This window comes from Erpetoichthys calabaricus, chromosome 6 (genome assembly GCF_900747795.2).
Source record: "Erpetoichthys calabaricus chromosome 6, fErpCal1.3, whole genome shotgun sequence".
NCBI classification, from domain to species: domain Eukaryota; kingdom Metazoa; phylum Chordata; class Cladistia; order Polypteriformes; family Polypteridae; genus Erpetoichthys; species Erpetoichthys calabaricus.
The window spans coordinates 46,837,436-46,859,625 of NC_041399.2; the positions used below are offsets into that span (position 1 = coordinate 46,837,436).

Below are 22,190 nucleotides of genomic sequence, written 5' to 3' on the forward strand. Positions count from 1 at the left end.
GGTCATTCTCATAACAAAGACTTTTTGTTCCTTTTTAAGGATATCATCCAAATGACTTGCAGTCTAAAACAGACGAGTAATTCACTTTCCTTCCAAGTATTTAATTAAACCAAGTAGTCCACAACAAATACACACAGGTGTAAATTGAAACATGTTAAATGAAGAAATTAAGGAGCAATTGAAAACCAAGAATACAGTTGTTTAAGACAAAAATACATAATAAGGGTTCAAAATCTTAATGAGCAGAAGTGTTTCTTGAGCAATAAGTGCTTCTTATTAAGCAACTTGTTTGGAACAAAAATCTGCAGTCTCTGCTGCCCTCCAGAAATTACTTTGCCCACCCCAGCCTTAGACTCAGGAAGGTTTTTCTCTTATTCAAATCCAGTTATTTATGCTTTATTTTTCAGAACTTGGGAATTGCAAGGTGCAGTCTATATATAAAGCAATAGAAGGCCTGATTTTATTTTGTTCTTTTTTGGCTTTATACCAGTAAAAGGTGAACAATTTTGAAAGGGAGTGCTGAAATCTGTTAAATGTTTAGACACATCAATATAAATAAAATAACTAACCTAGAAATGAAGCAATGTAGTAATATAGCTCATCACGATCTTCTGCTTTGTAAAATTTCAAGTATATATCAGAACATAAGTCATCTTGAGTGCAAAATATTTCAATACCCTAAAAAACAACACACAGGTTAATTGTACAATACATTTAAATAGACAATTCTCTTTTACAAGCATTTATCCAGCAGGTAAAATAATATGTTGATTATCACATGCAAGTAAGAATTTCACTGTACTCCGTATATGTGACAATAATGACCTTTTAAATCTATTTTAAACATTTTAAATTCATTACTCAGTATACTTTTAAGAATGTGGAAGCCCACCATGATTAATTGAACAAAAATTAAATTACAAAGAAAAGAGATATTGCATAATCCATTCACATGTATTAGACAAGAAATACTTAGGGTGGTACAGTGTGCCTGTATGACATATGAATATGTGTATGACGGACAATATTAGTTACTCCATAGCATCCAATGGTGCCAGCAAAAACACAACTACTTGCACCCGTGAATTGAAATAAGAGTGTTCTGTAAATGATTCCATTTTAGGTAAATTCAAAATAGATGGCTACAGTCAATCTCGTGAGCAGCTACTGCCATGCCAATGAACCAAGACCAACTTTTACTTACAGCAAATTCAAAGATGAGCTGTTTATGTTGAAAGCTTTGTAAGTGCCATGGAAGACAGACAGGCATCCAGACCAGAATGGAGACTGTGTTCTTGCTAGTCCAGGATGTCATAATGGAAGGATTATAGGAGTGAAAACACAACCCTGCCGAAATGCCCTATATTTGTCTAGGCTGGGATTGAACTGTAATACATGGATACCGGGAGCAGTTCATAACACACTGGCAGGGTTCCTTGAGGCTGATCCCAATCAGAACACCAGCAGGGTTGCATAGGGATTGGAGAGTAGAAGCACAGCCCTGTCAAGGTCCTTGGGTGTCACTAGAGGGCAGTGCTGGAGGAGGACCATACTGGTTTTCATGTGACCAGGAAGTGCTCCCGACATGCAGTACGATGACATGGAAACAATCCTGGTTTTTATGTGAAAAGGAACCCACTACCTCCAGACTCAGACTCCCCGATGTGAGACACTCTTGGAGAAAGAGGAAGGAGGAAGAAATTGATCTTATTTATAATTTTGGCATTAATTGTTTGTCAAGTGATTGTTGGAAACAAGTGGTTTACAAATAAATGTCTTTTATTTGAACCAAGAATTGTGTTGGGCATTACTGTGTGCTGAGGTATTCAGGTCACACTGAGGCAAAACTAATAAATGCTGTAAATGAAATCACTTAAATATATTGTATAAAATGCCTTTTCTTCTTACTCATTGGCTATGTAATGTTTTTTGGCTGAGTGTTTTCTGTTGTAAATTAATAAATGCCTGCTTGCAAAACGAGTTATTTGTATTATATTTAGATAAAAAAACATTTAAACTAAATTTGCAATTAAACATATTCAAAATTAACTTTAGCTCCAACCAGGGCTGGTTCCTAATTTGCATTCTGGCTGATTTGATAAGCTCAAGTGTCTTGAAACCATATGTTTAAATAATGCAGATTATGAAAAAGTTAAGAAAAAGAATAGATGGATAAGAGAAGAAATTGGATAAGTATACTTTAAACACAACAGCAAAGACTGACATACAGTATGAAAGTGCTTTGCACTCATGTATGCCAGATATATCAGCAACTTTTAAGATGGGGCTTAAACAGGGGTGGGCAAAGTAGGTTTACAGTTGTGAGTATGCAAAACACAAAATATATTTTTGTATTATGTATTTATTAATTACTTATTTATTTGTATTATTTGACTTCTTATTTGTCGTCTTCTTGATATTATCATAGTGTGCTTGACTGTAGTAGTCATTACCTTTTTCCATACAAATAACTGTAAACCTACTTTTGCCCACCCCTGTAAATTATTGCTAGTAAAATTTACCCAAAGTACATGGATTAACATTAAATAGATTCAAATAAGCACAGCTAACCCCACCCTTCAAACAATATAATTTATGTAGGAATATCCAAGAACAAAATTAGAGTATAATTATCCAAGTCCAAAACATTCAAGGTAAGATATTAACTTCCATAACTGAAGTGTTGTGCTTTGTGATTTTGTGTTAATATTAGCACAAAAAAAACTGTATTGAGGTAGTACATTGGGTTCCTCAACCTTTCTGTGAGTAGTAATGCATCAGATCAGATCAAATTTTTCTAGGGTTGGATCATTAAAAACTAACCCAAAGACATGGCTATAGCACAGCAAACTATTTGGGTACATTTACAACTGTTGACACATAGCTTGGGGAAAATGTAGACTGAGACTAAATGTCACCACTTTTTCAAAAAGGAACAATAATGATTGAGGAAAGAATTTTAATATTCAATCAGGTTCTTCCAGTTTGATTCCAAAATGAAATACAGTAACAAAAGCTAAATTAGACTACAGTAATCCCTCGCTATATCGCGCTTCGCCTTTCGCGGCTTCACTCCATCGCGGATTTTATATGTAAGCATATTTAAATATATATCGCGGATTTTTTGCTGGTTCACGGATTTCTGAGGACAGTGGGTCTTTTAATTTCTGGTACATGCTTCCTCAGTTGGTTTGCCCAGTTGATTTCATACAAGGGACGCTATTGGCAGATGGCTGAGAAGCTACCCGGCTTACTTTTCTTTCTCTCTCTCTTGCGCTGACTATCTGTGATCCTGACGTAGGGGGTGTGAGCAGGGGGGCTGTTTGCACACCTAGACTATATGTACGCTCGTCTAAAAATGCTGAAAGATTATCTTCACGTTGCTACCTTCTGTGTGCAGCTTTTAAGTATGCTGCATGGTGCTTCGCATACTTAAAAGCTCAAAGGGCACGTATTGATTTTTTTATCTGTCTCTCTCTATCTCTCTCTCCCCCTTCTCCTGACGGAGGGGGTGTGAGCTGCCGCCTTCAACAGCTTTGTGCCGCGGTGCTTCGCATACTTACAAGCCAAACAGCCCTATTGATTTGTTTGCTCCTTTGAAGAGGAAGTTATGTTTGCATTCTTTTAATTGTGAGACTGAACTGTCATCTCTGTCTTGTCATGGAGCACAGTTTAAACTTTTGAAAAAGAGACAAATGTTTGTTTGCAGTGTTTGAATAACGTTCCTGTCTCTCTACAACCTCCTGTGTTTCTGCGCAAATCTGTGACCCAAGCATAACAATATAAAAATAACCATATAAACATATGGTTTCTACTTCGCGGATTTTCTTATTTCGCGGGTGGCTCTGGAACGCAACCCCCGCGATGGAGGAGGGATTACTGTATACCTTTGATCTCTTACAATACAACATTTAATATGAGGTTTTAAAATGTAAATCTAAATATTGTAACCTATTATCAAGGTACTCACCAAAGGTTTCAGTCCATGTCTTCTTTTAAAAATACGCATCACATTCTTCAGATTTATTTGTACAACTGGTTCCTATAATGAAATACATAGAAATTTCAATTTTTATATACACCAATGAGGCCCTCTAAAGTTCTAGTTATTCAGATTGATTTGTTTTAAAGAATGTCAGTAACCTGTATAATATAAAATATAACTTACAGGATATCCATTGAGTGGTTGAAAATAGAGGTTTCGGTTAGTAATGCACACGTGCCCAGGATTCGTAACTAAAGGTGTTACCATTTCAGCTTCACATTCCATATGTGGGTTTTCTGAAATGTTTTTAAAACTAAAATAATAGAAGAAACACAGTGAGGAAGAAAAGATAACATATCCATTGTAAATGTGGAGTTGTTGTAGTCAATATGCAAACAGATATGGCAGAGAAGCAAGCACAATATCAGGTAGTGTTAAGCCTTAAAAATACACTGTGTGCTCAGTTTTATTCAAATTTCTCAATTTCAGATAATTAAAAAAAACGGATTAAATGGTAAGCAGCCAAAGATAACAGAGGAAACACTAAAATGATATGTGGTTACAAATCAGTAATTAACAAAAGAAATATTGATACATCTCAAACATGTTAAATAATTATTGCAATGAATGAGACATGTGCAGTATTAGGTGTGAAAATGCAGAATGAATCAGTTAAACATTTAATTGTAATTTTTATCTTAGTAACAAATGGCATCATAGAAGTCAGTCACAGAGTTAGGTAACAGAATTTAGAGGATGAAAATCCTTTAGGAAATCAGTATGAAAAAAGACATGGTTTATGCTTTTCAGAGCAGCATCATTCACAAGTTTTTCTACATTGAAACATTATAACCATTTAACCAAGGAAAAATTATTATAATGATGAGCAAATCTGCAGCAGCAAATATTAGGAAAAAAAAGTACAGCAGTATATAAATATGCACACAAGTCTCAGAAAGTGTAAAGTTGGTTGCAATTAATAATGTATTTATACTGACTCTGTTCCTTACAATATACAGATTACAAAATATTGTAGGTAGTTCAAAACTATTTAGAAAATGCTGTATAAAATAATTAAAAGACCATCCTGAAGAAACAAAGACAACAAGAAACACCTGCAAATTTTTATCTGCTGAAATAATTAAATTACTTGGCATTACCTGTTTTTATCAAAAGATGTTCGGGCTAAGCGAGACTGCAAATTGGCTGTAACCTACAAATAAATATGAAACAAAAACATTATGTCAAAATTAATTTAAAAAATATTTTTAAAACATCTGTATTTAAATAACTAAATTACAACAGCACAATTATTTACCATTGCAGTTTGATCCCCAAGCTTCTCAAGACAGGATGCTCTATGAAGCTAGATAACAAAAAAGATTTTACATAGTTAATATGAAGGTAATGGCAAAGAATTCATGAGAAGAACAAGAAGAGAAAGCATTTCAGATAAAGTGGGGAGAAACAGGCATAAAAAATGTAATGATCGCTATATGAACAAACAAAAAAATTGGAAAACAACTGAAAGCACTGTATCTTGAAGACAAAAACAAAGTAATTGAAGGGACTGTCAAAATCATTAAAAAAGGCATAAACTATATTAATAATGGCACAAAAAACCTACAAAACAAAAATGTAAAATACAAAACACATAAGCCACAAATATAAAAATAAGAGAAAAAAAATACTTAAAAAGACAGGAAAGGAGTTGATAGCTGCACAATAAAAGCAGAAAAGTAAGATAAATGTTTTAAAAGGGACTATGAAAAAAATAAATAGAATCTTGGTAGAACTGTAAATTTATTTTGCAGAGAAAGCTAGTAAAAAAATAATAATTACACACACACACACACACTCACTACCCATACATGCACACAGAGTATTTCTTATTATGAATGGCTGTTACATAATCTTATGACTTGTGGATTGAAACAGTCATTCAATCAACTGGTTCTGTACCATTTGCTAGACAGGTAGTGAGAAAAGCAATTATGCAAGAAGTCTGAGATATTCAATAATGTTTGCCTTTTTAAGGCAGCAAGCATTATACAGTATATGTCTTGAACAAAAGGTTGCCAGTAACTATTCTATGCTGCCTTCAGCACCCTCTGCAGTGCCTTGAAATCTTGACCTAAGCAGGTGCCATTCCAGGATGTTATAAAGCCAATGAGGATGGACTCTACTGCGCACCTATACTGAGAATAATGTGCTCATTTCCTCGGACGTCTTGCAACATGAGTAGTGCAAATGTGAATTTACCAAAATAAATGAAAGATGCAGTATCACTGATGCTTATTTTTAACATTTTCATCCACTTTAAAGGTAAATCTATTTTTAAAAAATCATATTTTTAATGTAACTAAAAGTGCGAAATATTTGGACTATTTGGCCAAAATAGGAACAATTAATTAATGAATCAATCTACCTATAACTTCATGGATTTTAATTCCCCTACTCATAATTTGTTTATTTTAAGATGCTGAGAATTAAAGAAGAAGGAGTAGTATAAGCCCACACTTTTATTCATGCATTTGGCATGGTCTTTGGGGCTAGCACCACTAACTCATAAACTGAATATTCCGAGTTCAAAACTCAAAGTAGGCTATTGTTTTTAAATAAAAAATGCTGAACCTACCGTGAAAAAAAGAGACATCCAAATAATTTCATCCATCCAACCATTTTCCAACCCGCTGAATCCGAACACAGGGTCACGGGGGTCTGCTGGAGCCAATCCCAGCCAACACAGGGCACAAGGCAGGAATCAATCCCGGGCAGGGTGCCAACCCACCCACCCACCCACACACCAAGCATAAACTAGGGCCAATTTAGAATCGCCAATCCACCGAACCAGCATGTCTTTGGACTGTGAGAGGAAACCAGAGCGCTTGGAGGAAACCCACGCAGACATGGGGAGAACATGCAAACTCCACGCAGGGATGACCCGGGAAGCGAACCCAGGTCCCCAGATCTCCCAACTGCGAGGCAGCAGCGCTACCCACTGCGCCACCGTGCCGCCCAAATAATTTCATAAAGACATAAAATGTAGTCAATGTTTTTGTCACTTAGTTGCTGTTACTGTGTTTGAAAAAATGTTACTTTGAAAGCTCAGAACTCAAGCTTTGGATTGAACTTTCACCCACATTCTTTTGACAGTTTTACTAAAATTCTGAACAGTGGTTTGGCTGATGTTGGTACTGGCTTTAAAAAAAATTTGAACTTTAAAAGTGCAAACATAAACAGAATTCACCCAAAGGCTAATAAGCTCTCAAGTGTAACAAGTGCAAGTTGTTTACAAAATTTTATATGAATCAGTTAAGTTATTCTTCTTCCTATCCAAAAATACAAAAAAAAAAAATGCTAAATGAAAATTAAAATATTTTTTTCTCTTAAAAAGCTATTGTCAACTTTGTCACTGATTCAATATTACATTGGTACAATATCTTAAAAGTAGATAGGAACTGTATCATCAGGCAAGAATCTGTTAAAGGTACCATAGAAGATGCCTTCTAGCTGGTGAACACATTCTGATACATGTACACACTAATTAAACATTTTCTTACTAATTTATAGACAGTGTTGGAACAATGTCATGTGTTTGAGCTGTGGTATTGATGGCTGTTTGTGTATTTTTATATTCATAACTAATTTATGAAAGATATTTCCTTAAATCATGTTTAGTTAGAAAAAGGCTCTACAAACTTACTCAGTTACTCAAGTACTTTGTCTTCCTTGTGCTAAATCAAGGTGCTAGATATGTGAGAAACAACAGCACCTGAAAACTGAAGCACACTCAAAGAATATTGGAATTACAAGTAAAATTTGGAAGAAGAAAGCTAAGAAGACACAAATTTTTTCTGATCACCTCCATATGGCAAGCCGAATTAACATTTAGGCGGCACGGTGGCGCAGTGGGTAGCGCTGCTGCCTCTCAGTTAGGAGACCCAGGTTCGCTTCCCGGGTCCTCCCTGCATGGAGTATGCATGTTCTCCCCGTGTCTGCGTGGGTTTCCTACGGGCGCTCCGGTTTCCTCCCACAGTCCAAAGACATGCAGGTTAGGTGGATTGGTGATTCTAAATTGGCCCTAGTGTGTGCTTGGTGTGTGGGTGTGTTTGTGTGTGTCCTGCAGTGGGTTGGCACCCTGCCCAGGATTGGTTCCCTGCCTTGTGCCCTGTGTTGGCTGGGATTGGCTCCAGCAGACCCCCGTGACCCTGTATTCAGATTCAGCGGGTTGGATAATGGATGGATGGATTAACATTTAGAGATATCTCAAAATGAATTTTAAGATATCTAGAAATGCATTTTAGATATCTCAAATTAAATTACAGATACCTAAAAATGCATCTATTTTAAGATAAATAAAAAGCATTTTATGATATCTCAAATAGATTTCAAGATATCTTGAAATGATGTGCTGTACATTTTGAAATATCTGAAATGCATTTTAAGATATCTTAAATGCAATTCGAGATATCTCAAAATAACTTCCTGTGCATTTCAAGATATCTCAAATACATTTTCAGATATCTCAAAATCACTTCCTGTAAAATTTCCTACTCTTTCAATGGGACTTCCCATCTATTTTAGGATATCTCAGAATGTATTTGAGATATCTTGAAATGCACAGGAAGTTATTTTAAGATATCTGAAAATCTATTTGAAATATCTTAAAATGTGCAGGAAGTTATGTTGAGATATCTGAAAAAGCATTTCAGATATCTCAAAATGAATTTGAGATATCTTAAAATGAGTGGGAAGTCATTTTAGGATATCGCAAAATATAATTATGATATCTCAAAAAGCATTTAAGATAACTTAAAATTCTTTGTTTGAGATATCTAAAATACATTTTTAAATATCTAAAATTAATTTCATGATATCTTAAAATGGGTCTCTGCTCCATTTCAGATATCTAACAATGTATCTCAAGATATCTCAAATTGTATTTGAAGATATTTAAAATGCATTTTAAGATGTATTTAAAGGAACACTCAATTATTTCAAGATATCTCAATAGCATTTCAGATATCTACAATACAATTTAAGATATCTGAAATACATTTCCAGATATCTCAAAACTGCTTCCTGTCCATTTTCAGATATCTCATATACATTTTCAGATATCTCAACATCACTTCCTGCTCATTTCAAGATATCTCAAATACATTTTAAGATATCTTATAATAAACAAGAAGTTCCATTGATATAATAGGCAGTTTTACAGGAAATGATTTTGAGATATCTTGAAAAGCAGACACAATTATTTTGAGATATTTGAAAATGTATTTGAGATATCTTGAAATGCATTTGAGATATCTCAAAATTTATTGCAGATATCTTAAAATGTGAAGGAAATTACTTTAAGATATCTCAAAGCGAGTTTCAGATATCTTAAAAATGAAATGTTAATTCGGCTTGCCATACACCTCCTTCCAAATGACAGAGATTCTAAAAGAAATGATCTGAAGTAGTCCCACTTCTTTCTGGTGCTAGGAATGTATCCTTTACAAAGATAACCCTGTTGTTTTAAAGCACTGAAAGAACAACTTCAAACAACTGATGAATTGCAAATCCTAAGTGACAGATGACATACTGTAGTTTAGGTGTTCCAATGCATTCAGAAAACATCTCTCTGGATAATCTATTAAACCCTACAGTCATAAAACATTTGAAGGAAATCAAGGCATACAGCTTTGAAAGACTGTCTAGACATGGATGTCCTATCATATTTATCACCATTCTGAGGCCACTGAATCAGAACAGGGCTCAAACTGGGTTATTTCACTGTGTAAACACTTTAAAACATTCACTTCTACATTTTCTGTATCTCTGCTTTAACCACACACCCTGTGGCATCACAATTAAATATAATTTTCATAAAGAAAAAACATATGTTAATACAATGACAACCATCAACCTTTGGTATGCTGATGATTTGGCATTGCCCACTTCACAAAGGAGCCACATATTGCAATGAATTCCTGTGCTGATGCCTTCAAGTGACTAGAACAGTTCCTCATCATAGGGATATAACTGGCACATATCATCTCTGTTGTTATAGAACACTTTCTGCGGCCTGACTGCCAACCACCCCAAAAGGCAGCTACTGAAAAAGGAAGTAAAATCCTGCATCAGTTGTGACAGCATCTCTTTCTGAGAACAGCCTAATGGATATTTACGAACCATGACCTCAAGAAGGAAATCATCTATAAAACCTTCTAAGTCACTACTCTCTTGTATGGTAAAGATTTTGGATACCTACAACTATCATAAAACTTCACACATTTTTTATCTGTGCTGCTTCCAAGGATTCTCTGTATAAACTGGGAGGACTGCTGTCGCACAAAGACATCCAGCATTGAAGCCATAATCCTACAGAAGCAGCTAAGCTGGCCTGACCATTGCATCTAAACTCATTACTCAAGTCCTCTACTCCCAGCTGCACTCAGATCTGAGAAGCCTGGGTCTCTAGAAGAAGAGATTCAAAGACAAGGCTTACTTTAGAAGGGATTCCTAAACAGAACCTCCTGTCCTCACTGTCCTAAGATCTATGGCTTAAGGACTGCTCTCGTTAGCCATCTAAGGAAACAAAGATAATCTTACTAGGTAACATTCTCATTTCAAGTGACAGCAGAAAGAGAGAAGGTGTGGCCAGGTGCCCAGAAATAGGAACTTTATAAAATATTTATTATGAAATAAAGCTCAGACTGGCAAATACCATTATGAATCATCTTACCAAAAAGGTCTTTTGCGCTATATTGTTTCCGTCTCTCTGTCTCCCACCATTTCTCAAAGAAACATGTAATATTTTACATATTTCATGCTGTGCTGAATTGTGATTGGGCTTGTTTTGTCTTTTTTCTCTTTCTTCATCCTGTAAAGCACTTTGAGCTACATCATTTACATGAAAATGTGCTATATACAGTAAAAAAATGTTGTTGTTTTTCTTCTTTACTGGTTTGTGCAGTTTCATTCTATTAACATATGTTCGCTTTAGTACTTTTTGCTTGGATGATTATACATGTTAAACATGTCTGCATCCGGAGAACAGACAAGTATCCTGTCCAGGATGACAGCCAGGTCTCTTTCTATAAAGTCTGATATAAGAGCATCTTGGACCAACTGCTTCAAGCAGAACAATTTAAAACTTCTGATAGACCTAGGTTTGCTATTGTGGACTGCTCTCTCCAATTCAGACAACAGGTTAAAAACTGAACTCCAGTCAGGGCACTGAGATGGCCAAAACCCATATTAACCATTCTTTATAAAGAAATATACTGTAGGACAGTAATCCATCAAAACAATATGTACTCTTTAAATTTGTTATACATTACTTTACCTGTAATAATATCTGAACAACATCCTCTGTTTTTCTGGAAGCCTCTAGTTGAAACAAAAGCTCATGTTTTCCCTAAATTATATTATAAAAATGAAATATTAATACAAAATATCCATAATTCATTATAAACCTACTTATCCAGTTCTAGGGTCTTAGCATTGCTGGATGCAAGATGGGAACCAACCCTAGCATATTGCCTGGCATACTAACACACTCACAGTTATTCATATAGGGCAAATATAAAGTTGATAATTAACCTAACTTACATTCATTTAGGATGTGAGACTAAAACCATAGATAATCTGTAAACTCTAAAAAGGCAGTGCCTAGGCTAGAATTCACATCAAGGCCACTAAAACTATAAAACAGCAGTACTAATCACCAAACCATCATGCACCAACTCTATAAACATATTACATATATAACCACATGTTTACTTATAACCTTCTTTACATCTTTACACATTCATCATGATTAAGATGTGAACATTCTACAGTTTATAATGAATTATTACATTTGTTTTTTGTTTATTATCAATAATATGAAATACTCCCTACCCAACATATTTAAACAAATACCTAGAGTACATAGCTATACTGATACCCTCGATTTTATTATTTTACTTATTTTTTTTATATTTTATTTATTTATTTTTTGTAATCATTCCATACAAATAGATCAATTTATAACCAAACAAAACTGAAGACAAATCAAACTTTTATTAATTTATAAATTTTATTATTTTAAAGCAAAAAAAAAAAAAATCACATAAACTCACTCTTTGGATTTTAAAAGGAGCCACAATATTGTGTTCTTTGATGAAAAAAACCTAAATTAAGATTAAAAACATAAATGGTTAAACTGAAAAAATGTGATTGAAAATTGTTCTGAAAAGTGTATTAAAAAATAAATATTTCAAAGAGAAGTTCAATGTCTTAAATCAGAGGTTCTCAGGCTCAGTCCAAGGGACCCCATGGGGCTGCATGTTTTTCTTCCAACCATTTTCACAACAAGTGAGCTATTTTACCTCTTTAATTAGAAGGTCTTACTTCCTCTTTTTTGTTCTACATTTCCAGGTCATTAGCGCTGACTCAATACTGTAGGTCACATACTCACAAACTTTATACCATTGGATGGCAGCGACTGTGACATCTCCAAAGATACACAGATTGTCCATACTGTATATGGATATAATGAGACACAGCTGACAGCGTGCATACTGAAAAAAATGCATTATTTGAAGCAGGTGCAAACAATGTAGATAGTTTCATTTAAATGTGTAGGTGGGGTAGGAGGGTACTTGGGTGCCAAAAGCTTTATTTGTGTTGCCAACATGAAACTTTAGGCAGGTACAGTTGACACATCTGGGATCACCTCAGAGGTGAAAAAACTGCCCTGGCATTACTTACATCATGAGATGTACTGTGTCAGACAACAAACATGTGTGAATATTACTGTGAGCACCTATTTTTTTGTTCCTAGTTTAGTAGTAGTTTCCAAGTAAAGGAATTTGACACAAACACATATTCTATCACATTTGAGAAGTTATCTACTGTCATGCCTTTATTTTTTGAATAATAAGGCTTTATTTGGGAGTATCCCACCACAGGTGGAGACTGCTGAAAAATGCCCCCTGGGTGTAAAATAGATGTTGATTGAAACAAAACCTGGCAACCACATGGAGCCCCAGGACTGAGTATAAAAATCGCTGTTTTAAATAGACACAAAACATATGATAATTTTATATACAGAAAATAAACCTATTCTTCTATGTTATCAATCTGATTTTCAATGTGGAGTCATAGAAAACTGAAGCTCTCTCAGCTACATCAGGTACAAGACAGGAATGAACCCTGGAGAACACACCAGTTTCATGCTGTGATACTCAGAAGGTTGTGTCCATATAGCACAAATTAAATAACTAAATATCTTACCTGGTTACATAAAATACAGAATCCATCCGATATGTCTCTACAACACAAACGAACACCATATATATCAGAAGCAAATACATAAACATAATAATATGCAAAATATTTAAATCAAACTTACTCTTCAAAAGGATTAAGGCCACTATGGTGCTCTTTTTCTTCAATCCTAATGCAGTCTCTTAGTGGTATCTTTAAAAAATACATACAATATCAAACATAACTTGAAACTTTCAAGCAGATTTGATGGGTGGCTTCACACTTTACTAATGCCTATTTAGCATTAATCTAAATGAAAAAAAAATGTAAGCTTTCAATTACAACACAAAATGAGAGCATCTTTGTTCAAATAACATGGGAATACATGAAAATTGATATAATTAATTTAATGATAACATTAGTCATTAAAACAAATCCCTTTTAATTAAATACTGTTTTAATAAAGCTGACTACCTAGGCTTCATCACTTTGAGTTTCACATTAAAAGGAACGGTCTTTTCAATCTTTCTTTTCCAACTATTTCACAGTCATTTTTGGAGCTAAGATGCTGAGGATGACACAAGGAGACTTGTGAGCAAAACACGTGAAAAGCTGAGCGAACCATTGCAACACAGAAGTACACCTCGCTGCAGCCTGTGGATTTAGCTCTGCCCCCTTCAGTATGCAGCTATGAGGACACGCACTTAAAGCAGCATCAGAATGAGGATGCAGTGAGGTATACTTAGAATGACTGTAGATAGATAGATAGATAGATAGATAGATAGATAGATAGATAGATAGATAGATAGATAGATAGATAGATAGATAGATAGATAGATAGATAGATAGATAGATAGATAGATAGATAGATAGATAGATAGAAACTCACATGACAGGGTTTTGGCACTGAAGATGCATGTTTAAAAATTATCCCAGACTCCAACTTTGTAACCAGAAAAATACAGCTTCTTTACGGTTTATAAGACAAGAAAGGGTATTAAAAGTTTTTTTTTTTTTTGTATGTGAAAATTTTTGTATAGCAGTTGTTCTTAATTCGAAGGAACCTTGTATAAAGTATATAATTTCATAATATTCAGCAAATGTTCATAAAAGACTTCTCAGTGCCCTCTCCTTAGTATTATTAGCCAAAAACACTACATTTTTTCCCAACAAGAAAAAGTGTTATTATGTGTAACAGAAACCTATAAATGCCAAAACATCAACATAAATACAGTAGGAAAGGTAGAGTATCTACTGCTTTAATGATAAAGATTTAGTACACGTCCTTCATATGATATGTTTTGAAACAGTCACTAACACACAACTCGATGCTGCAATCGGGACAGTAGAAGCATGTTTCTTTATGTAATTTTCTTGTGACATTTTTTGCAGCTTGCCCAAAAGAGGATAAAATGTCAAGGGCTGATCCACATAATGTACATGCCCATTATGCTATTGTAGGCTACCACAGCACAATTTCCTATGACAAAAACTTTTGACAGTTGATGCATTGTGAACTGTGCTTAGGAGGCTTGTGTCTTTGTCTTTCACTAATGCTAATGCACAGGAAGTTACATCAGTCTGAAAGCAACTTTCAAAATAACTATGAACCTACAAGCACCAATGTTAGCATCCAAGCTAGCATAACTATATTAATTAGTCAGTCCTACTTTGCACTTAAAGTCAGTAATTTGTGAAAGGTAGAAGAGGAAAGTATCCATATTACTAACCGAGAATAGTAAACCGGATGGCATGGACGCAGGTACACAGCGATGGGACCATGAGACGTACTGCGCAGGACAGCGCACGTCTCATAAACCGCAATCGAAGTCCTATCCACCACGAACGAAGGACTCACGGCCCAAAAACGAAACAGCTCAACTGACGTGAATGAGAAATGAAGCAACAAGGCGCCCATAGCTAACGACTACTGACACAGCCACGCCAAAAAGAGGATTCTGTGCTGCAGCCCGGATTCAAACGGAAGAGGCTACGGAGGCCCCACAGGTCCACAAAGATAGTACGAAGGGCGCAGGCGTCACCGCCATATTGTGAGTGGCACTACTGCGGGGTGAAGTTAGGAGTAATGAGCTGCTTGGGATTGTACAAACCGCTGAACGCTTTACACCAAATTCAAACACAATACAGCTCAACGATACAAACACAAGCCCACCTAGATAAGATCAATGAACGCAGGCGCCTGCAACGCGCGTCTGAAACTGCGGAAGCAAAGCAGGCACGGGTTCAAAATGAACGAGCTCGACTGACGGATATACAAACACGAGCCCGGTTGGATAAAATCAATGAATGCAGGCGCCTACAATGCACGTCTGAAATGCCGCAAGCAGAGCGGGCACGGCTCCAAGACAAACGAGCTCGACTAATGTATTTTAGGATACCCAACGCCGGGGGTAGGCGAGCGAAGCGAGCAGGGGGCGGAGCCCCCCTTGTCACTCTAGAAGCAGTGATGTGCAATGATCATTTTTTAACTAAAAATACTGTCTGTTATTTCCATTCCAGTGTACTTGAGCTTTATGGGTTATACATGTACACTAAGGGGAATACTGACCAAATACAAGATTATCTACATTTTCTGTATCTTCTCTAGTAGGAGGTGATCATTCTAAATGAATATGGGCATGGGTCCTAAAGTCACACCCTTTTTGAACTACCAGTTGTCCTCTGTTGATGAAAATATGTTCTAATACTTTAAGACGGAGAGGACTGCAGCACTGTTAAAATATGTGAATTTCCCCTTGGGATTAATAAAGTATCTATCTATCTAAAGCACTATACTTTGCATAATTATTTCAACTATGACCTATTGCACAAGTGAAGCACTCTCTTACATACAGCCCAGTGATCCCTGAGCATGAAACAAATAAAAGTAATTTTTACCTTTCAAACTGGCTGGACTTAGACATGCATAGAGAAAACAATATTTTAAACAATATCACATACCTTTAAAATTGCCTCTGTTAATGATTCGGGGTCAAAAATGACAGATTTAGAGCAAATTTTCAAAGATCCGCTTATTTTTCTGAAACAAAAATATGCCTATCATTAAGGTCTAGTTAAAAAAAAAAAGATTTATTTTTAATCATTTTAAATTGGTGAAGTTAAAGCTACTGTTAAAAATATTGCTAATGATCTATTATAACAATCTATTAACAGAGATTAGATTATTATTAAAAGCGACAAACTGAAAATCAAGTTAGTAAATGGACTACTAATTACCCAATATGAATTATGCAACATTTGAAAAATGTAACATTAAAATACCATTGGTATTATTTGCAGATATTGAATGCTTAGTTTGGTGAAAAAAACTGAACCTTTCACTATATTACTTAATGCACAAAAAATCATTTAATTGTACTGTTGACTACTTTTGCTTTTTATAAATATTTTAAACTCTGAAAAATCTTTATTCAATTTTCTTATTATTCAGAAGTTATTTAATTATTTAAACGCATAGTTGTATAAAACAGCTAACAAGAGCCTCTTGCCAAGGACTTAAACTAAAGTCTGAATATCATGTTCAAAACACCTTTTATCACTTTTGATGACTTGGTAGGCTGAATGCTGCTCAAAGTAAAATTCCTCAAGGTCAAGAAGCAATAGAGAAAATCTAAAAAAAAATAAAAAACAACACTTTTTAAAAAAAACAGAGGACCAAAAATATAACAAAATATTAAGACATTTTAAAATTGATTCAACATTATATTGTGTCCCTTTTCCAAAGGGAACCTTTCCTACTACTAGGTGATTAAGTATCATGCAGATATAGTCTAAGTGTAGTAGAAATGATTTTCTCCATATAGACCCACTATATCTTCATCCATTTATCTGTCTGCTTTAGCAGTATTAGCAAGAATATCACTGGAAGGCACAAATGTTTACCACAGGGGCTGAAGTGTTTTGCAGGACAACCGAGAGCAGATTAGTGTTTGAACCAGGCAAGTCATTAAAACTTGCCTGTGCTCAAATTGGAGAAATATGTAAATGATTTAAACTGTCCATTATTGCCTTGCAGGTTGCTTTACATAAATGCTTCAACAAATTTAATTCAAACATTCTTTTCATAATTTGCTTAGTAAATTACATGGTTAAAGGCAAACCGTTTGAGCGCTTGTCCAGGAAACATGGAGTATAAGACAAGAGCCAGTTCTGGATGGTATGCCACGGTAAAGAAATAAATGTAATATAAATAACAAGTGTTCATGGCAGACAGCTTCTAAATATGTGGGACAAAAAGGAACGGGGATTTGCCATTTACTTTCATATAAAATAATGTCCCAGGTTTAAATTCTGAGCCCATTCATTACCTGTGTAGACTTTGCACATTCTCCCTGTGTCCAAATTGATTTTCCTCTGGATACTCTGGTTTCCTTCCCACATCTCAAAAGATATGTATGGCAGGTTAAGTGATAATTGTAAATCCTTCCTGCATGAATCTGTGCATGTGCGTGGACCGCAATGGAATTATGCCATGTCCGGTGTTGACTCTAACCTTGTGCCTCATATTTCAAACAGAATTATATTAAGATGACTGAATATTTGTAATGAATGACTGAATATTTGTAAGAATATTTGTAATGTTATGTTTAATTAGCTGCGCCCAGCTCACTTTCTGTATTCTGAAAGGCACAGCAACAATTTTCAGTTTTTGGGTACAATTAACAGAGCAAATGTTACATAAAACAAAACTATTCAAAAATAAAATCACAACACAGAGTTAAACATTAAAATCCATAGCAAAACACAATTATTTATACATTTTTTACAAATGTAGGCTAACTACACAATGAGATAAGGTACAGTACTGTACAAGTAAAAATGACTCACTGATTTTAAAACAGTTGGGGAAGAAAACCTGCAGCTTCAGTGGGCTCCATGACTAAACATGAAAACCACTGGCCTAAGTAACAACATTAAGCAAAAAAAAAAGTTGGCAAAAAACTTTAAAACAAAGATCAAAGAAAATTAACTCATCTCTACAGTATAGTACACGTAGATGCTACTTACATTCATATGAAACATTTAACAAACCCAGTGTGTAAATGGATGGCATAGTGGCAGTACTGCTATCTCACAATAAGGAGACCAGGATTCCACCCGGCACGGAATTTGCATGTTCTGCCTGTTTTTGCGTGGGTTTCCTCCCACTGTCCAAAGACACACATATTAGGTGAATTGGGTTTGCTCCTGCCTTGAGCCCTGTGTAAGCTGGGATAGGCTGCAGCAACCCCCACGACCCTGGTATGGATTAAGCAGGGTAGCATACATTGTAGTTAATCACTTAGTCATGGCGCCAGAGCTTGGTGACCTGTGAATTTTATTGTACACTGTACAAGACACAATACTACTACTATTACTAGTACCTCTATTACACCTACATATTCAAAATTAAGGATAATCAAGCAGTTTCCTATTTCTGATATAAAGATCTATGACATAAAAATAATCTGTTATGCAATTTGTATACTGTCCGTTTCTAACCTTCAAAGAGCACAAAGATATTGTTTAAAAAGGGTCAGGTGTATTTATTATGCCTTAATTTCAGTACGTAAAATTAGTTTTCTGTCTATGCACACCCCACACCGCATAAATGAAAACTAATCATGAACTGTGGAACCCTTAAAAAGGCAAAAAAATTAAAATTGATAATTTCACCATAAAAAGCACTGAAGACAGTTTGCATAAGATTCCAAAAATCTTGCAATCATGCGGTATATGTATAAAGTGGGGACAAATATTTTTATGACAGCATTGGATAGTATTTCATGGAAAACTCCAAAAGGAGGTCCCAATTTATCATTATCGCAAACGTTTGATTTTAAAAAGGAACTTGTAATTTGTCACTATTGCTTGATTTTAAAAAATAACATGCATTCGAACCTTACATCTATTAGGCTTTGTTCAGATTTAGGAAAACAAACAAAAATGAAGTGAAAGTCAAGGGGAAGTCTGAAGCCAAACTATGGCTTTCACATAAGATTCCTTTTTAGTTATAAAATAACATTCGTAGTATATTTAATATTTAAAAAGCACACTGAATTGGATTTATAAAGAATTAGTGGATAATCGGAATTTGCAGGGTTGCAGGTCATATGTACTCAGATTTCACAAACCGCTGGACAAGCTTGTGCTTGGTTAACATCTGGGTTATAATCAATAAGTCCAATGTACTATTTTACAGAAATATCTAAATTATTTAAGGTAGATCTCTCTAATTGCGCTCATACCGAAAATACGATCTACAAATTTAACTCCAAAAAGGCTAATGTTAAGCAATATATTGCATCATACTAAGATTTTCGATATAACAGCTGTCAAGGAAATTATTGAATTCGATTCCTTTCTTGCCGGTACAGCAGGTGACTGCTGTCCAATAAACGCAAACGTTATTCAGCAAATATGAGGCATAGCGCTTATCGTGGCTGAGTTTGTACAAACAGACGTCTCAGCTAGAAATACACATACTTCTTTTTGATGATGACATTAACCTACAGCTCATCCTTCTGTCGTACAAATACCCCCGCTGGCCTGCTGTTGCCCGACAGTCCAGGAGGGCCGAGTATTTTTCAGCTCGAACTCGCAGCACTCCATCCGGAAGTAGAGCGGTCACGCGCCCGCCGAGCTCGACTGTCAAACCCTTCATCTTGCCTTCCCACAGGGCGATGCAAAGGGAAATCTGCAAAAGTTAAATACAAACCTAAATAATCCAATATAAAACGTGTCCAAACCTTTCCTCGGTTCCCAGCTTCTTCTTTACAAAAGCCATTGGACGCAACCACGGGCATCTGTAAGCGGAGGTCACAAAGTAAATAAGGAAATGAACCGCTTAATGACGTGCTTATGATAGAAAAGTTAAAAGTACAAGCAGCCAAGTTATGCGCGTAGCTTTCCCGTTAGCCAACCTGAGAATGCGCAGTTCTGAGCCAAGTCTTCTTGCCAGAAGATGGGAAAGAAGTGCACATTAAAAACAAGTCGGAAAAAAGCGTTTGAAGTAAGATAACGTCATTTTTTCACAAATGTGTTTTCAGCTTTAGTGCACATTATGTGCTGGTGTGCTACAACGGGAAATATACATGGGACGGCATAAGTCACATCTGTGTAATCCATATTTTCAACAACAGTAAAAAAAAACGGATATACAATTTTAAATCATTCATTATCAACTAAATGTAATCTGTAATATGTCGTAGAAAGCAATTCAAAAGTGAGTTAGCTACTGCAGAGACAAATGTTTATTTGTAATATTGCGCTATTAAGGAATTAAATGTATACGGGTATATCATAGTCATGTTATCCTGTAAATGCATTAGTGATATGCTGTTAATGGAGTTACACTCCCAACACTAAAATGGCAAGCTTTTATCAGTTGGATTTATGTAATTGTATTAACGTGCACATCCGCTGGTCAAAATTAGTAACACTTTATTGCATGCATAACCAATCTTAGAAGTAACTATCAGGTAACAACACCTTACGGGAGCTTAACTGGATCTTATTAAACCTTCAAGATTTATTTATCAGACCCACATAATCCAAATCAAGAGCACTTCACAGACTATACTCACATATACATTTATTAATACTATGACAATTTGGTGAAGCTGGTTTAAGTATTTTATGTTGAAGCGCTATGATGTGCTAGTAAAGCCGAAGAGTGACTAGGCTGATTCTCAGAGTTACCTGTATAAGGAAAGATTACAAGAGCTGAGCCTTTTCAGTTAATGTTAAAGAAGATTAAGACTTGATATGACTGAAGTATCCAAAATTATGAAAGAAATTAGTACAGTAGATCGAGAGTATTACTTCAAAATGAGTTTATCAAGAACATAGGGACACAGATGGAAACTTAAAATTTTGTTCAAACATTAGGAAGTCTCCACAAGTGAGGAGATTGTGTTGAGAAGATGGAAAGAGTACTTCGAGAGGCTGATGAATGAAGAGAATAAGAGAGAGAGAAGGTTGGATGATGTGGAGATGGTGAATCAGGAAGTACAACGGATTAGGAAGTAAGGACAGCTATGAAGAGGATGAAAAATGGAATGGCCGTTGGTCCAGATGAAATACCTGTGGAAGCATTAAGGTGTTTAGGAGAGATGGCAGTGGAGTTTTTAACCAGATTGTTTAATGGAATCTTGGAAAGTGAGAGGATGCCTGAGGAGTGGAGAAGAAGTGTATTGGTAACCATTTTTAAGAATAACGGGGGTTTGCAGAGCTGTAGTAACTATAGTGGGATAAAAAAATGGATGAGCCACAGCATGAAGTTATGGGAAAGAGTAGTGGAAGCTAGGTTAAAAAGTGAGGTGATTATTAGTGAGCAGCAGTATGGTTTCATGCCGAGAAAGAGCATAACAGATGCAATGTTTGCTCTGAGGGTGTTGATGGAGTAATATAAAGAAAGCCAGAAGGTCTTATCAGGTCATTGTGTCTTTGTGGACCTGGAGAAAGCATATGACAGGGTGCCTCGAGAGGAGTTGTAGTATTATATAAGTAAGCAAGTATCTATCTATCTATCTATCTATCTATCTATCTATCTATCTATCTATCTATCTATCTATCTATCTATCTATCTATCTATCTATCTATCTAAGTCGGGAGTGACAGAGAAGTATGTAAGAGTTATACAGGATATGTACGAGGGAAGTGTGACAGTGGTGAGGTCTGCAGTAGGAGTAACGGATGCATTCAACGTGGAGGTGGGATTACATCAGGGATTGGCTCTGAGCCCTTTCTTATTTGCAATGGTGATGGACAGGTTGACAGATGAGATTAGACAGGAGTTCCCTTACACTATGACGTTTGCTGATGACATTGTGCTTTGTAGCTAGGGTAGGGAGCAGGTTGAGGAGACGCTGGAGAGGTGGAGATTTGCTCTAGAGAGGAGAGGAATGAACAATGGAACTTCACTGGCCTCTACTGAAGCCATCCTACAGGGAGATTC

At 35.6% G+C, this 22,190-nt stretch overlaps 1 protein-coding gene across 2 annotated transcripts in view; it reads right to left on the reverse strand.

The window, feature by feature from the left end:
- nsmaf (neutral sphingomyelinase (N-SMase) activation associated factor) overlaps positions 1-20,123 on the reverse strand; it is a 79,494-nt gene extending 59,371 nt beyond the window's left edge. The window contains exons 1-12 of one of the 2 annotated variants that reach the window (XR_003716502.2): positions 19,981-20,123; positions 16,782-16,862; positions 16,193-16,271; positions 13,377-13,444; positions 13,259-13,295; positions 12,103-12,153; positions 11,325-11,396; positions 5,304-5,351; positions 5,146-5,198; positions 4,169-4,298; positions 3,971-4,042; positions 570-678 (exon numbers count right to left, since the gene is read on the reverse strand). Coding sequence is in view for 1 of the 2 variants with exons in the window: in XM_028803559.2 (XP_028659392.1) it covers positions 570-678; positions 3,971-4,042; positions 4,169-4,298; positions 5,146-5,198; positions 5,304-5,351; positions 11,325-11,396; positions 12,103-12,153; positions 13,259-13,295; positions 13,377-13,444; positions 16,193-16,271; positions 16,782-16,862; positions 19,981-20,018 (838 nt within the window). In the remaining variant the exon portion in view is untranslated. The remainder of the gene's footprint in view (positions 1-569; positions 679-3,970; positions 4,043-4,168; positions 4,299-5,145; positions 5,199-5,303; positions 5,352-11,324; positions 11,397-12,102; positions 12,154-13,258; positions 13,296-13,376; positions 13,445-16,192; positions 16,272-16,781; positions 16,863-19,980) is intronic. The other variant, XM_028803559.2, reaches the window with a different exon arrangement.
- Positions 20,124-22,190: the final 2,067 nt, after the last annotated feature.